Here is a 16141-nt window from a genome sequence, read left to right on the forward strand (position 1 = left end):
CGCGGCGCGGCGCGGCGCGGCGCGGAGCCGGCGCTGATGCCGCTGCCGTGTTGTTGTTCCCCGCAGTGGGTCGGCGCCCCGTGCGGCTCGCACGGCCCCTACGTCTTCTACAGGGCGTTCCGCTTCCAGCGCCGCGGCGGCGGCCGGGCGCGGGTCCTCTCCCTCGGCGACTTCTTCTTCGTGCGGTGCCGCGCGGAGGAGCCCGCCTGCATCGCGGAGCTGCAGCTGCTCTGGGAGGAGCGCACCAGCCGGCAACTTCTCTCCAGCGCCAAACTTTATTTTCTCCCCGAGGACACCCCCCAGGGCAGGACCAGTGACCATGGCGAGGTGGTAAACGCGGCGCCGGCTCCCCCTTYCCCCGCGCCCGTCCCCACCTGCATGCCCGGGTTCGGCTCCCCCCTCCTCTTGGCTCCCCCCACCCGCGTCCCCCTCCCCGCCGTGCGTGGCGGGGCAGCGCGGAGGGGCCGCGCCGTCGGGGCGCACCGATGCGCGCTGCCCGGGMACTTGTGCGGGCGGGGGGAAGGAGGGAGGGGGTCGGGGTGCGGGGTGCCCCCGGCCCGCCGGGCAGCGGAGTGTGTGCGGGCTCTCCCTGTCCTTCTCCGGCTTCCTTAACAAAAAACCCAACAAAACAACAAAAAAAAAAAAAATCGCGCGGAAAAGCGGGGAAAAAAAACACGTTGGGGGCATTTCGATATTGTTCGGGGCTTTTTTTAAGTGTTCGATATGTTTAAGAGGGCGGAAATTACGAAATGGAGGCAGAGGGAGATCAAACGCTCTCGAGCTGGCAGGGACGTGTTGAATAAAGTGATAAATGACAGGTACGGGAATAATACATTCAAATAACTTGCAGATATGCCTGGGCGTATTTCGGAGCCGCCGCGCTCCCGGCGCAAACGCGCTGCGCGCCGGCACCTTCCGCCGGCGGCCGCGCAGCCCCGCGCAGCCCGGGATGGGGCCGCGCAGCCCCGCACCGCCCCGCCCCAGCCCCGAGGCCTCCCGTTAGCWGCTTTTCAAATTCACTGCTTCAGCGCGGTCCGTGCTCCGGGGCTGGGCACGGGTGAGGTGCCCAGGCGGGGCTGCGGGGATGGACAGGGTCCCCGAGAGGTGCTGGAGACCAGGCGGGAGGGGAACGAGACGTTTTGGGGGAACTTGTGTTGGAGATGCCGGGTGGCTGTCCGAGGGGGGGTTGTCCGCAGGAGCTGTTTTCGGAGGCACGCGTGGCTGTAGGTACACCGGCGTAGCCGTGTACCCGCACTCACGCGTACGCAGCCGAAACGCGGTTCAGAGCCACCTTCGCTCKCTGCCACCTCTTCACTTTAATTTTCTGTGCGTGCCGCTGAGATAAGGGAGCCTTTTCCTAAGAATCGGGGAGATGACAGTGAGCAATGGATGCTCTGAAATTGCCCGTGGTGACTATTTAAAACTGTGCCTCTGCGTGTCTCGTGTGTGTGTAAAATGAAAGATATTTGGAAGGGAGGGGGGTGGGGAAAGGGACACAAATCATTTTAATACGCCTTAATGATCAGCTCATGTTACTGTGGTAGGAACATCAGAGAAAATTAATCCTACCATTACAAGTAAAACACTGCTCTGGTACGAGAGTTTTCAGCTGCATGTACCTTCCTAATAATACGCACAATTTTATTTATTTTTACGTGCAAACACCGCTAGTAATTAGCCGTGTGATTATACTTGTGCATTTCATTGAAGCTTTAACTGATGTCATTCTGCATTATTCAACCATATGAAAACAATTTTCAATTAAGATAATGGCACGCCTTGAAATTATGCAAATGCAGGCCGTATTGTGTAGAATAATTATGACAAATGTAAAGCAGGTAAAAAGTTTCCTAATGCAGTTGTGTTTTACACCCCGGTGATGTCATTTCCCCTCTGGCCTAAGTTAGTCATTCATTAGCAGAGTAGCAGCAGCAGCAACAGCAACAGCTCTGAGTGATACTTCTCTGGCAGGGAGCCTACAGAAACCGGCACTGAGAGCCAGGGCCTAGAGAGGGCAACATAACACTCCCATTAAGAAATGTACTTTGTTTTCACTTACTCCATTAACTTGTTTATAGACATAGGAATGATTTTTTATGATCGGTTTTTAATAGTTTGGAACGGTCTGAGCAATGCTCGGGGACGTGCAGGCAGCAGAGAAACAAAAGGTTGGGTGCTGGCTGAGTGGGGGTGACTCCTCTCTTTGGGGCGCAGTGGCAGTGGTTTCCCCTAAACACCCTGAAGTCCCAGTCCCTTCGGTGAATGATATCCATATGGGTCCCCAAAGGGACAGCAGGGCGGTCTCTGGGGTCACAGGGCTTCCTAACCCTGGACTGGGCTCCTTCTGTGGGAGGAGATGTCAGAAGCGGCTTAAAACCATCAGGATAGACCTTATTTGTGGTGTAGGACCACTGACAGGGTAAAACACCTCGTCCTGCCTTTGGGGAGTGGGAATRGAGTGAGCCAGTGCTCAAGCATGTTTTGCAGATCTGCAGTGTCCGAGGCAAAGGGTGACAGGGGCGCTTGCTGTCACTGAAATTGTTGGTGGTGGAGAAAGCGGCTGAATCGTGGGCTTGGGATYGAGCCCACCAGAGATTTGGGCACAGTCTCCAGCAGCTACCTGCGCTAGCAGCGTGATTAATARAAGCAGCTGGCTGCCTCTTTTCCGTAATAGCAGCTCTGACACTATGACAATATTCTGCTAGTGGCAGTGAGGAGGGAGGAGAAGCGAGGAGGGATGTAATGCTTCTGTTACTCAGAAATTTCTGATGGCGTATTTTATCTGATTGCCAAATGTTTKAGCTAATCAGCAATAAGTGTAAATACAAGTCTTTTTATAGCTAGCTGAATTCATCATCTAGATTTAAATATAACCCTRACTGCTGCTAAAACCGGATGTTACCATGCACTGCCCAGACCCAGGGAAGGTTCGAGCCCAGGTGTGCTTCCGCTGCATTACCCTTCGCTCCACCTAAGGCTCAGTATCCCCATCACCACAGCGGAGAAACTCTCTCTCCAATACCAGGAGCTGGCCAGGGATTGTTTACCAGGGAGTCTCAGTGGATGGTGAATGTGGGACAGGGCTGCAGGTAATGGTGCTCCTGGCCCTGATGCTGTTTGCATCCCAAGGACACATAACGTGGAGCGGCTGGGACCAGCTCTGGGATCATGCTCAGACCCAKGGTCTTGCTGCATGGGAGCAGTGGAGACATTTTTGTAAGAGTGGCTATGCCTGTGGGGCCACTGTGAGGTCAGCTGGAAGAGTTTKGTGCTACTTCACTAAAAACTTTGTTGCTGCTTTTGAAACACTGGGACTTGGGCACACTGCTTCCCACCTTGCCCCCAGCCCAGACACGGCAGCAGGTGCAATGTAGGCCTTTTCTCTCTTCCCTCCAGAAGGGAGAAGGTGAATCTCCTCCATCCTTGCAGGGCCACTGCCAAAACAAAAGTTCTTTGTTGGAGAAAGTCACCAGCTTGTCTTGGTTCGCATTCACTCTGGTCGGGTGCAGTCCCCTGTGTCAGCTGCCCATGAGTTGGGAAGARCTCCTTGATGGYGGTGCCTCACACAGGGRTCAGAGCAGGATGCTTGGAGGCCCRTGAAGATCAGAGGGAGTGGCTCTAAGGGCACCCCATTGTGTTTGAAGCACTTCCATGGGGTGCTTGTGAAAAGCAGCCCCCTGCCTTTGCTGGCTGGCACCCGAGTTTGAGAGGCTGTGTGTGGTCAGGGAGTGCTAGCCCAGTCCCTTCCTGCAGCGCCCTGGTCCTGTGGCATTCRGGGAGCATGAGGTGGGCTCACGCTCCAGCCCACAGGGTCTTGGCCAAACCCTCCTCCGGCTCATTTACTGCTCTCTGCTCCAAGGGGTGGTGTGGGGTTGTGGAACCACTGACCTTTGCAGAAGCAGTTGTAGAGCAAAATGCTTGTTAGTGCCTTGTGTTTTCATGTTTTTAAAGGTGTCAGCATTAATTAGACTAGGCTTTAAAATATATTTCAAAGTTGGTACTCATTAAATCCAGGGATGGTATTTGATGTGCTGCATACAATTCCTAAAAAACCCTGAACAAAMAACAGATTCATTCAGTATGGTGTGACATTCCCTGCATTGCCCCTGCATCGTGGTGAATGCTGCTTCCATTGAGGCTGGACTGTCAGTGGGGATCTGCCTTTGCTTCATTCATCAGCAGCAAAGTTTACTACGAACTCATGTTGACTTCATCTCTTYTCCCAAACTGGGGATCTGATGCAATGCTTTTCGCCTTGCAAATAATCCTTACTCATGCAAGTAATTTACATGAGTAAGCGTTGCTCATACAGAGGAGTGGAGAGAGCTAGTTTCCTGTAATTATTTCCCTAGAAGTATTTTGCATTTTCAGACTAATTGGGGAAAAGGAAAAAAAAGAAGTCACTCAGTAAATGTGTGTCATTTATAATTGCAGAAGAGATTCTTCCAGAAAGTTGAGGGAGGCAGCAGGTTTGTTCTCTCTTCATTTTGGGACAGATGCTGCTGACAGCATCCCTCGAAAGCCTGGTTCATTCTGTAGGGATTTCCATATGTGGGGRTCCTACCCCAGTGCAGAAAGGTAGCATAGCCTGCCCTAGGTGTGGTGTCTTAGTATAAAGCACCAACAGTGCTTTATTGCCACCCCCCTGGAAAAATGCGCTACTTCCTTTGCACAGTAATAGATTTTTTTTTTTTTTTCAGGAATCTATACACTCTTAYTTGAAACGAGAACAGCCCCGTTTTAGTCTCCACGGTGTGTGCCTTATGCTTGTATCTGTCAACACTGGTAATGGCAACACGTTTCAAACATGCAGATTATGATTATTAAAGGGTGCTTTAAAAATCATGCTAATAGCATCAATCTCCAATGTACACTTGCTCAAATTAATTCAGCTTTGGAAATCAGTCACACTGTAATAGCAGTGTTAGAGAAATGGCATTTGTCATAAAATATCGTGGGTTTGGTAATTGCATATCCACTCTGTGTATTTTTATCTCTCTCACCACCAGTAGCATATGCTGGCAAAGAAAGGAGAGGGCAATGATATTACTCAGAGAAGCCACATGTTGCTAGCCATTAGCCAGCAATCTGGAATATCTGGTCATTTAAGGCAGATTCATTTTTGGGTTTGTTTGTTTGTTTTGGTTTTTTTTTCTTTTTTTTTTGTAACTTTTTATTTTATTTCCTTTCCCCTTTCCCTCCCCTTCCCTGCACATTCAGACTGTAAAATACACCCACTGCTTTCCAGAGTTGCTGTTCCCAGTCTGATCAGTGGCACTAAACATTAAACTCTTGTCTTTGGAGAATAATAGGCCTCACATGGTACACCCTCAAGCATGTTGAGATACTGTGCAGGCTGGAAAATAAAAATGTTCTAATTGTGTCTTTTAAATAAGCATAGGAGTGAATTAATTAGACTATATTTTGTCTTTAGTTGCTTAGTTACACAATAGTATTCCTAAGCGCAAGTAAGATAAATTGGCTCTTTTTGTGCTGCTTGTCCCTTAATCATAATTACTGTATTGCTCAGGAGAGTAACGCATACATAGATTTTGCATTTTTAATAATATTCAAACAATATGCGAATGATATAGAAAGTATGTTCTGATTCAAGCTCTCGTATGCTTTTATTCGGGAAGAAGTTCCACTGCTATGGGAGCAATATTTGCATTAGTTGCTCAGAGATGTAGTTCTGGGAAATACATAATTGAAATATTCTTGCAATGCTTGTTCTGGCCCTTTCATTCACATTCAAAATAACAATGCCTCAAGTCTCTCAACAGTCATCCACTCTTGATTTAAGAGCTTTTTTYTCTTTGTGTGYGTGTGTGTGTTTGTGCGTGTGCAGTGTGGGTTCACACCCAGCATTAACCCTGTGCAGCCGAGACGCTCGCGTGATTCATAGTGTCGTATCAAGTTGAGCTTTTTATTTGTAGCTAAAATGCAGTCAGAAGGTCAGATGAACATCGGCATTTTATGGCGTTAATCCAATGACCTTAATGCTTGGCAGGCGTCCATGTTTCTATGCGAAGGTGCCAGGGTTAGAGATAATAAAAGAGTTTGTTTTCATTTTCTGGATATTTTAATCTTTCTTTGCAAAGCGTAGCCTCGGGTTTGGGGGGCTTGGGGCTACTCCCGGGGGCCAAAACTTTAATGTCTTGCTGGGTTGTTGAGCATTAGCTGCTAATGATGGGCAGATTGATACAGATACTGAACAATGGAAGGTTCTGGCAAGAAACCCCCTAGACATGCTCAGTGGATGTATGTGAAAATTGGCTCCATTGTTCTGCTGTATGAAAAGCAAGTAAATTATTTACAGATATTTGCTAATTAAAGCACATATTGTTTTACCAGCACAATAGAACACAGTATAACAAWAGACAAAAGAAAAAGCTTGCATAATTTAAACCTGCTAATGCCATGTACTCCTTGTTAAGAAAAATATAATTATGTAATCTATGAGGAAAGCTTTTCGTACTGTAACTGTAGTAGGCAAAATTAGGAATGAATTGCTTGTCAACTTGCCTAAACTAAAACAGCTCTTCGAGATCTGTGAGCTATCTGACGGGAAAACATTTTGACTGAAGCCTATTTTCTCTTTGGTCAGAACTTCTATCTGCAGTGACAGATATAAATTCAATTTGAACCTCTGGTTGGGAGTGGGAGGAGGGAGAAAAAAACACCCCAGTCACAAAGGAGGAGGCTCACAGTAGAAATGTCATGTCTGACTGCTCACARCCATCCCTCTGTGCACCCCATCTCCACCCCACTTGTGGCCCAAATGTACCAGTACCCCAAAAACCATCCTACAGAGACACGGTGCTGCTCTGCCCCAGGTCATTTTGCGTGTCTCACTTCGGAATTACTGAGTCATGTGGAAAGTGCTGCTTGCTAATACAAGGGAAAGCAAAAGCCATGGGACTTCACATGCTTCAAAGCCATGTCCTATAATTTGGTCTCTTCTCTTGGTTTTGGACCCTGACAGAAGGGATGAACACATCAGTGTGAGTTACAGACAGCTCTGTGTAGCTGTGCTTAGGCTGGGGAAATACCTGTCACCTGAATTTAACGAGATCATTATAGCCCTTTAAAGTAATTAGGAAAGGATTAATAGATGAAAGGYTCTGCTTTGGCCTCTTTATAATTCTCTGGTGGGCCAGGTAAATTCCTGGTCTGTGTATTTCCCTTCCCATGGYTCTCCCCATAGGTTCATGGGTGGAGAGCAGTGGTCTCTGTAGGTCCCTGCATGCAGACCCCAGCAGTCTGTTGCACTCCACAAATCCTTTGGGTCACCCGTGTCTGCTCTGGGCTTGGGAATGCATGAGGAGATGGCACGAAATGAGGCACTCCAGGCAGGGTTGGGGGAAAACAAAGCTGCCCCTGCCTGTGCTAAGCTCTGGAGCCTCTCTTGAGGCTTCCCCGTCATTCAGTGATCTCTCCTGTACAASAGGAGGAGCAGTTCCCACCTGGAAGAGCTGGGGGAGCGTATGGTGGGAGAGTCCTCTGTGTGCCTTGTAGGGAGGCTGAACAGGGCACATCCTAGAGCCAGGCCTTTTCCATGACACAGCCACCATTTTTTAGCTAGATTGTGATCCCACAGTCTTAAAAACTGCTGTGTATATTCCCAGCCCGCTGCAGGCAGCTGGGAGACGGGACCTCCTTACTCTAGAGAAAGTCTCTGAGAGCAGATCAGTCCTGTACAAACACTGTCTGCTTCTTTGGGGCTGAATATGGTCTGTGAAGGAAATGCTGCTTGTGGGAGATGATTCTGGAGATTCAGGTTCCTGAGTGACTTCTGGTGAGTGGATTAGGGCTGAGTTGAGGTGACCTGGTTTCTGCTGCTGTCCCAGAGTTCTGGTAGCATCTGTATGGCAGAGAAGAGCTCTGGACTGAAAACTCTGRACAGGACCTTTTGTTTTCACTGTGCTGTCAAATAAAGCTGATGGTACTTCCCTCACACATCCAGGTAAATGCATTCCTACAGGAGATGCTTATTGGCAACAATCCCCCTCCTTCCCTTCTGCATGTCTGCAACATCACCTCCTGCTCCTCAAGGGGGTCAGGAAAAGGGAATCAGATTCCTGAGCTGAGAACTGCCTTGTTACGTACAGTATGGGAAGGTCCTTTCACCTAAGTTGCAAAAACCCTAAAATATACATGGGCTATAAAACCAGCCCAGAATAGGACAGGCCTTTATGCCCAAATGAAATACACAGTTCTCTTATCCYGGGTGAATGCAGTCCATAAGAGTCACACTGTATTTTTTGCTCCTGCGGATGAATGTGTTTTCATCAGCAATGTACTGGGTTGTAAAATATGCATCCCCAGCTATCTACCGAGCTGAAGATTTCACGGAAAAGGCTTGGAGTTGTTTTCTAATGCAAATCATTCTGATCAGATAAATGACATGCAGTGTCTCCTGTAATTATCAGCAAGTTTTTGTAGTGCGTCTCCTGTTTCTCTCTAGGCCACATATTTGATGTTAGGAGACAGCCAAGCAGGTGTTTGACTCGCTCSTGCCCTCCAGAATTCCTTAAATGACCTCTGGAAGCAGTGGAGTGAAAACAGTCTCAGCATGTCAAAATTTTGAGGTATCTCAGTTGCTGTAATTCTTTTGAGGCTGCCTCAGTGTCTCTAAAATATAAATCTTTCGTGGTTATTTGCAATGAGTAARGAGTTGTGACGTACCGCATGCGGGTGTGCAGTTAAGATGTACGACCTCCCTGTGCAGCCCGGTGACTCCCTGCCTCGTAAGAGTTAATATTTCTTCTAAAAAATAATTATCTGCTTTAAGCTATTATAACTACCTGACCTCTTTCCCTGAATGTAAGTATTTCAACCATCTGCTGAGTCAGGCAATATAGCATTCTGTGCTTTCACGAGGCTGTGATGGTTGCTTAGACAACAGTGACATAATATTTAAGCATAATGGCTCTCGAGAAGATGCTGTCCCCTTCTCCCTGGATGACTTCTCTGGAAATGCAAATCCAATATGCTCTTAAAAAAACAAGAGAATGATGAGAAGGGTTTGTGTCACCATCTTTCTTAACCATCTCCCCATTTTCCCCTTGATAGGTGAAAGAATTGTACTTTGCTTAGAAGTCTTGTAAGACATGCTAAAATTATAGTCTGACTAGATAATCATTTTATAGAAGCAGTGAGAAAAGTGCTTCTTTCTGTAGTCAGTGCTCATTTTATGATTTAGGCAACATTGTGCTATCATTGGTCCATTGGACCACTGAGCATTGGTTTGTCAGTGTCCACCTGAGATAAATCTCATTCCTGAGCAGAGCTGAAATCTGTGCTGGTTGTTTTGTTATCTTGCTGTAGCAGGAAAAAATGGTAATTAGAGACTTAACCATGCAGTGGAGACCTCATAAATATATCACTTCAGAGCATAGCTAATACATGATGAGTTGATTTTTGTATAGATAGAGATACATATGCACTGTTTGCGATGTGGGTGGTTTTTCATGTTTACACAGRGATACAATTATGAATGACATGAAGGTTATACAGCAGATTTCTTTAATCTTCTAAAGGTTTGTTAGTCATGTGTCACCATGTACCTAGTTTTTATCTTTTCAACATCTGTATTCCTTTGTCATCTCATYGAAGGGGTTTCTCTGGAAGGGCTGCAGCAATAGATAGGAGTTGATACCTAATGGGTACAAGGGCTTCTCTGGCTGGATAAGCCTTGCAGGTCTCAATAGCAACTTTTGTTGTGACACAGGACTTAACCAAAAAGGTGAAAGACTCTTTTGTCACCTGCTGCTCAAAAAAAAACAATCAAAACCCCGTGGTGAGTTGGGGCTGAGCATTTGGTGAGGTTGCTTAAGGATGTGTGGAAGCTTGGCAAGGCATCTTGAAATTCCARAGCTTTTGAGATGGTTGGGTGACCTCTGTTTGGGTGGCATGGCTGAGGGACAGATGACCTCTTGCGTCAGCAAACTGCCAAGATGTGGGAAAGACAGTGCCTCTGGAGCTGCCCGTGGCTCGGGCTCCTCAGAAAGCAGGGGCTGGAGCCATCTGCACTGCCTTGCTGGGGACAATGTTTGTATGATAGGGTATTGAGGTAGAAATGTCCCTGGAGATGCTGCCTCACACTGGCGAGATCTGCATGGGCAGCGGCGCTTGGAGGAGGCCTGTGGCCTGGTCTGCACTATTTGAGGAATAGGGAAGGATGTGGACAATTCTGTCTGATTTGGATCAAAAATGAGCAGTGAGAGGGGGAGCAGGTCTGTCTGGTCCCAGTGTGTGACAGGCAGGGTGACCCAAGGCAGGCCCTGACATATTTTGGGTCATTTCTCCCTTTCCCGCCAGAACGGGAGCTGGGCCGCGGCTCTGTGGCGCTGCTGTGGTGATCCCTGGGGGTGCGTGAGGGGACAGGGATTTGGGGCCAGCCTGGTGCCCTTGGGGACCGGGATTTGGGACCCATCCTGGCACCCTTAGGGACATGGCTGCTGCAGGGGTGACCAGCTGTCCTTGGGGACAAAGCTGTTGTAGAGGTGGCTGGGTGGCCCTGTCAAGGGGCCATCAGCTGGCAGGGGGTGGGGGTCCAGCCCAGAGGCCTTGTCATGGTGCAGGGACAGCCTGGAATCTTTCTGTGTTTTATATTTGTAGTTTTATATTTATATTTGTAAACACAAAATAGCAGGGAGCTGGGCTGCTCCCTGGTGCTGTCCTGCACGCCCCTTTGCACCCTGTGGCTGTGTGTGGAGTCTTGGTGCCATTTTACAGAGGGCTGAGGGGGGCACAGAGCCATATTTTCACAGTGTCTTTCCCTGGCCCCTCATGTCARTGTGGGGATGCTGGACACCCCATCTTCATGGCCAGACATGCTGCTGCCACAGAAAACTCAAGGCTGGGTTGTGCTTTCCCGGGCACCCCTAAAAAAAGTTCCCCCTGCTCCTGTCTCTGCAGTCCCCCTCCATGGCAGCCTGGGCAGAGCACGCCGGTATTGCTTCACCCTTGGTACAGTAGGGCTTTTTTGCTGTTGGGTTTTTTTTTTTAATTCCTTTTTTTTTTTCCCTCCTGTGTACACATCATGTGCGTGTGTGTGAAGGTTGTATTCTCAAAAACAAGTTTATTCATTGATGATGTAATAGCGATTGTACTTTTCTTTTGGTTAATAAATTGTCTGCTCAGCTTACTTTGTATGCCAGCCAAAATTAGTCATACCAGTTCTTGGAAAGGATATGAAGAAACTAGTAATTGAAATCATAATCATTTGATCATGAGAGCTATTTGGAAAATAATATTTTAACCGGAATTGTGTCAAATCTCCAAGTCAGGTTTTTGTTGGTTTTTTTTTTTTTTATTTAAAAGGCTGCTAAATAGATTTMTCTGGTGTGGAATATTAGAAATTGTATAGTAGCCAGTGATGGTATTCAACACCCTAAAAGAGGACTTCATCCAGAAATTGCTGAGACTGTCTGTAGGCAGGCTGATATTTATATATATGTATGATTTTTTTCCATCCTGACATTTAATAATCACCAAGTAATAGCTATAAAATGCATAGCAACTACAGCTTTTTTATTTCAAGTGGATGGTGTAATGAAATTGGGTGAAACCATCCATTGAAAYTGTACTTTGTAGTACCCAGTGCTTGTTTACAAAGTATTGACGTTTGTCATAAACAGAGATTTAAAGCATCACTGATATTGTTTGTTGTTTGGTGGAGGCTCTTATGCTGTGCAGCGATAAAGGAAAAGATTTTATTACAAGCTTGCTTAGCATATAAGCATGCTGTTCACTTCTGACCAAATATTTGTTATTGCACTAAATGTAATGAAGGTGCCTGCTTATAAAACAGTTTTGTATTATATAACGAAAAGTGGAAGATCGGATCTGTTTTTTTACTAGAAATACTTCAGGTTTTGTGTTGTGTGCAACTTGTCACAATAAAGCTTCTTTTTTTTTTCCATTGAGCAGTATTTTATTTCCTGAGGAATGTGTTCAGTGGACAAAAAAAACACACAGAGAGAATCAATTGTGCTTTTCCCTTTGTTTAATAACTCAGAGAATTTCTCTCCCCTTTGCAAATACTTGTGTTTATTTGAGAGAAAACTTGGATTTTGCTTTATTTGTTTCAAGAACCTGTAACCCTTTTYAGTGCTAGAAATGTGTAATGTGCAAGGTGTGGTGTACAGCCAGCTCTTGTTACGACATAAATTACTTCTGCTGTTTTAACCAAAAAATCTGGAGTGAATCTTGCTGGATATGKATGTTTGTTTGTTTATTTTTTGAGGCCTTCTTGATCCCTTGCTCACTGGAGTCAGCTGTAAAACATTCTGCTTATTCATCATGACTGAGAGGAGTTGATTGTTTCCTGGAAGGTTAAAATCCAGCAATTAGGGCTGTTTAATTTGAGTGTATGTTCTGGAGGCTAAACTAAGTTTAAGTGCTTTTCTTAGAATGTATGTTTTAGAAGGGAAAAAAATTACAGTTCTGATCTTGAAAAAGGTTTTAAGAAACATGAGAAAGTACAAGTTTCTTTTGGTGGGAAGCACATAACATTTATGTAGTATTTCTTTTGGGATTACATCACAGTTTTATTTAATTTTAAGGACAAAAGTTAAATTCAATATTTGTCTATAAGCCAAGGGAAAATGTACCATAAACATAGGAATTTTCTGGTGAGTCAGAGTTCCAAGAATCTGAGATTTACTTAGTCCATTTATTTCAGGACTAGCTATAACCATTAGTCATTCAGCCATGAATTTTTACATTTGCAGCTAATTGCACCTAAAAAACAAACTTTCCCTCAAGGCTTTGGGTTATATAGRATGTGATTTGGCAACCTGCATTTCAAATCCCTTTTAGGATCATTGCCCTGGTCCTAGAAATTGTSTTTAGATCGTGTATATTTGCTTCAAGTAAACAACTAATATTTCCTCTTAGGTGGCAAGATGAATAAATTAAGTGCTAGCTATTCTGTGATACAGAAAAATTGCTCAGCCTGCAGCAAGATAGGCTTTTCCAGGAGTGAGTGCAGGGTGATGTTAGTGGTTTCTCAGTCACCGGGGAGCCCAGAGTGACRTGTTGTATTCTCATCTGATCACTTCTTGTAGGATGAAGTTATTGCTGTTTCAGAAAAAGTTACTGTGAAGCTTGAGGACTTGGCAAAATGGGCACAGTCCGATTTCTCCAAGTGGAAGTGTGGTTTCCGGGCTGAGCCGGTCCAGCCCATGGATGTGGSGAAGAATGGGCAGAAAGAGGCCTTGACAAGATACAGACAATCCACACTGAACAGTGGCTTGAACTTCAAAGATATCCTGAAGGAAAAGGCTGACCTTGGTGAGTATCTCGTACTTTCTCTTCTGGGAAGGGGCCTGTGAGTGAGTGTCTTGAGGGTAGATGAGCCTGGTCCTGCCACACCATTGCAGATTCCCAAGGTATGTGTGAGCCTGGGGTGGAGGTGTGGTAATGAGAGAGATGACTGCGTGGGATGGGTGGTGATGGTGAGCTCATCTCCAGCTCCTTGGAGCCTGGTGTGGGGTAATTCTGATACCTGTCTACATGGCCCAGAGCTCTACAGCCCTGAAGATGTGCATACAGACAATTGTCACAGGCTCTCCCTGGGGCTCTGCAGGCTGGGGGATCAGGTCAGAGCTGTGTGCTGTGGGGAGAGCAGGCTGACTTGACTTCCTGAGGCCTCCTGTCACAGGCAGGGATGAGCAAAGGCCTCTCACTTCTCATGTTCCATCTTCCAGAAGCTCAGAGATGCTCCTGATGCTTGCCCTGACTTCATACAGTTGGCTCTGTGTCTCATTCCACAGGGATGTGTCCCTTCTTTGGTGTTKCCTTGTCAGCTTTATGTTGCTGTAGCACAGTGGGGCTCTGCAAGCACCCCACTGTTGTCTCCACACTGACATGCGTGYTCTTTCCCTGTTGGTTTTCAGAAAGGGAGTTGGTAGCTCTGCTGCTTTGGGTGGTTGCTGACAGGCTTGCAGCTGTGGGGCTGCCATGGTGTGCAGGCACTCACACCTCTAAAACCTGCAGTAGGTTCCCAGGTCCAGTGGAGGATGGGTGTCCTGTTGGTACACATGCTGTCTGTGGTGTTAGGACCTTGGATGTGCAACACTTGTCAGAGATGACACTTTCAAGTGCATACCAGGGACATTTCTCTCTTCCGAGTTTTTAATACATGTTCCACATTTGAAGAGCATCAAGATTAGGACATAATGTGTGAAAAAGTAAGAAGGTAAAAGCTAAGCCTGATGCATTTGAGGAAATGCTTTTGTGTCTACATGAACAGGAGGGCAGGGCCAAGTTTGGTTATATGACTGGGTTGGCATCAAAGCCAAGATACATGAAGCTGAAGATCTGTCTTGGGGGATTTATCTTCTGCATCTGATTTTTCTGATSTTATCAAATGGTGAAGTGATTTTGTCAATCTCACATTTTACCATTAGATATGTAGGTTGGAATTTTAAAGTACAATTGGAAGTTGATGTTATTTTTCATTGCATGTCCAGGGAAAAAAATAATCCATGCAATTCTTTTCCTTTGCTTTTCTCTGTGGTTTCTTCTGGTTCATAATTACATAGAGTAATTTTCTCTGCTATTGCCCTGGTATCTTCTCTACGCACTACATTTATTTGCATTTGTTTGTTGTGTCAGAAGAATCTTAATGTTTTTCAGACAGAACTTTTGTGTGCTAATGTTTTCTTGTTTTTGTTTTCAACAAACAAAAAAACCCTTGTGRTAAGTTGCGAAATTGCTATTATCTACCCTAGGAGCCAAAGAAAATTATCTTTAAGCCTAAAGCTTATAGTTGCATGTTAAGCCTTTCAAAGTAGGGGTTATAYTGAAAGCACTCATGGAATGCAAACTATATGGTATAATTTTGATAACCCCACATTCTGATGTTGCTCATTTTCAGTTGGTGGCTCTGGCTTTCTTGTTGGGTTGGGGATTTTTTCAGTAGCAAAGGGAATTTTGACTAATGTTTGATTATGACTGCCTTTATCTTCATAATGACTGGTCRACAGGAGTGAAACCAAAGGTTCACAAAGACCTATAGCTGCTTAGATACATTGTTACAGACAATTGATCCAGCCTATTAAGGGAATCAAAGAAACTTCCTAAATCTAGTACTGAGCTGATGTTTGGAAGAGCCAAGAATTTAAGCCTATATTGCTTCCTGGATCTGACAAAAACTCAGTAGAGTGATCTTTGAAACTTGTGAAGCAGTTGGTGTCCTGTAGGCWGCCCATGAGCTCTGGTGTTTGTCGCAACGATGGCGTGGAGGTTTGGCACCCATGAGACAATTGCTTCTCTCGTTCTGAGTGGTTGGTCAGGGTTGACATTGCTCTGGCAGTTTCATGTCCCTGGCTGGAGCCAAAGGCAGGAGCATGACGTGTGGTGTGCAAGGCATTCGAGCCGCTGGTGTTGTCTCTTTGCTGTCAAATGGCAGCTTTACGGCCTCTTAGGACGTGTGCCCACAGAGCTTCTCCAATCTTGCCAACAGAGCAACGCTTGGCTGCAGTGATCAAAAGATTTATTAGCAATAACTTCTGCAGCAGGTCTCTAGCACAATGGGTTGGGGTAGTTTTTTCCTCTTAAAATAGGGTTGTGTACTGTGAAAGGAGCACAGTGCACTGTCACGCAAAGGTCCCTCTGGTGATGCTTGTGCTTAACTCTGGCTGTAGATGAGGAAGTTGCTGWACCAGGTGTTGAAAAGTCCTAGATAAACAATGTGATCTCCTGGACCCCYTTTTTCCTGTGAAACAGCATGTTTCCATTACAGAAAAATCCCATAAAAGTGAGTAGATTGTGCAGCTTTTCYTACTAGATGTTTTTGAATCAAGCTCTAGAAGGTAATAGGAAATTATATCCTTACCAAAGAGCTCAAAAAAGCTCAAAGAAGAAATAAAATCAGTTTTCACACACTATCCAGGAGTGGTGAGGAGTGAAATAACCTGGATGAAATGAAAACATGGCTGATACAGAACCAGAGAAGCATCACTGTGCAAACATACTTAATTAAGCACATGGCTGCTGGGAGCAGGACAGCTTCAAACAACAACCAGGCAAAGTGAGGCTTCATGTGAGCAGTGCATACCCTGTGCCATGTGTTCTGTGGCACTTGCTTAGCCAAAATGAAGGCAACACCTGGTTAATCCACAACCTG

At 45.9% G+C, this 16141-nt stretch overlaps 1 protein-coding gene across 2 annotated transcripts in view; it reads left to right on the forward strand.

Moving 5' to 3' along the window:
* Window positions 1-6: 6 nt before the first annotated feature.
* Window positions 7-16141, forward strand: part of ARID5B (AT-rich interaction domain 5B) — a 112603-nt gene continuing 96468 nt past the window's right edge. For both annotated transcript variants that reach the window (XM_057368393.1, XM_057368394.1), the window contains exons 1-2: window positions 7-327; window positions 13077-13302. In XM_057368393.1, coding sequence (XP_057224376.1) covers window positions 37-327; window positions 13077-13302 — 517 coding nt within the window. In that variant the 5' untranslated portion in view covers window positions 7-36. The remainder of the gene's footprint in view (window positions 328-13076; window positions 13303-16141) is intronic.

The sequence above is a fragment of the Malurus melanocephalus genome, unplaced genomic scaffold (assembly GCF_030028575.1).
Source record: "Malurus melanocephalus ecotype Western Australia unplaced genomic scaffold, MMel_1.1 scaffold_91, whole genome shotgun sequence".
Lineage (NCBI taxonomy): Eukaryota > Metazoa > Chordata > Aves > Passeriformes > Maluridae > Malurus > Malurus melanocephalus.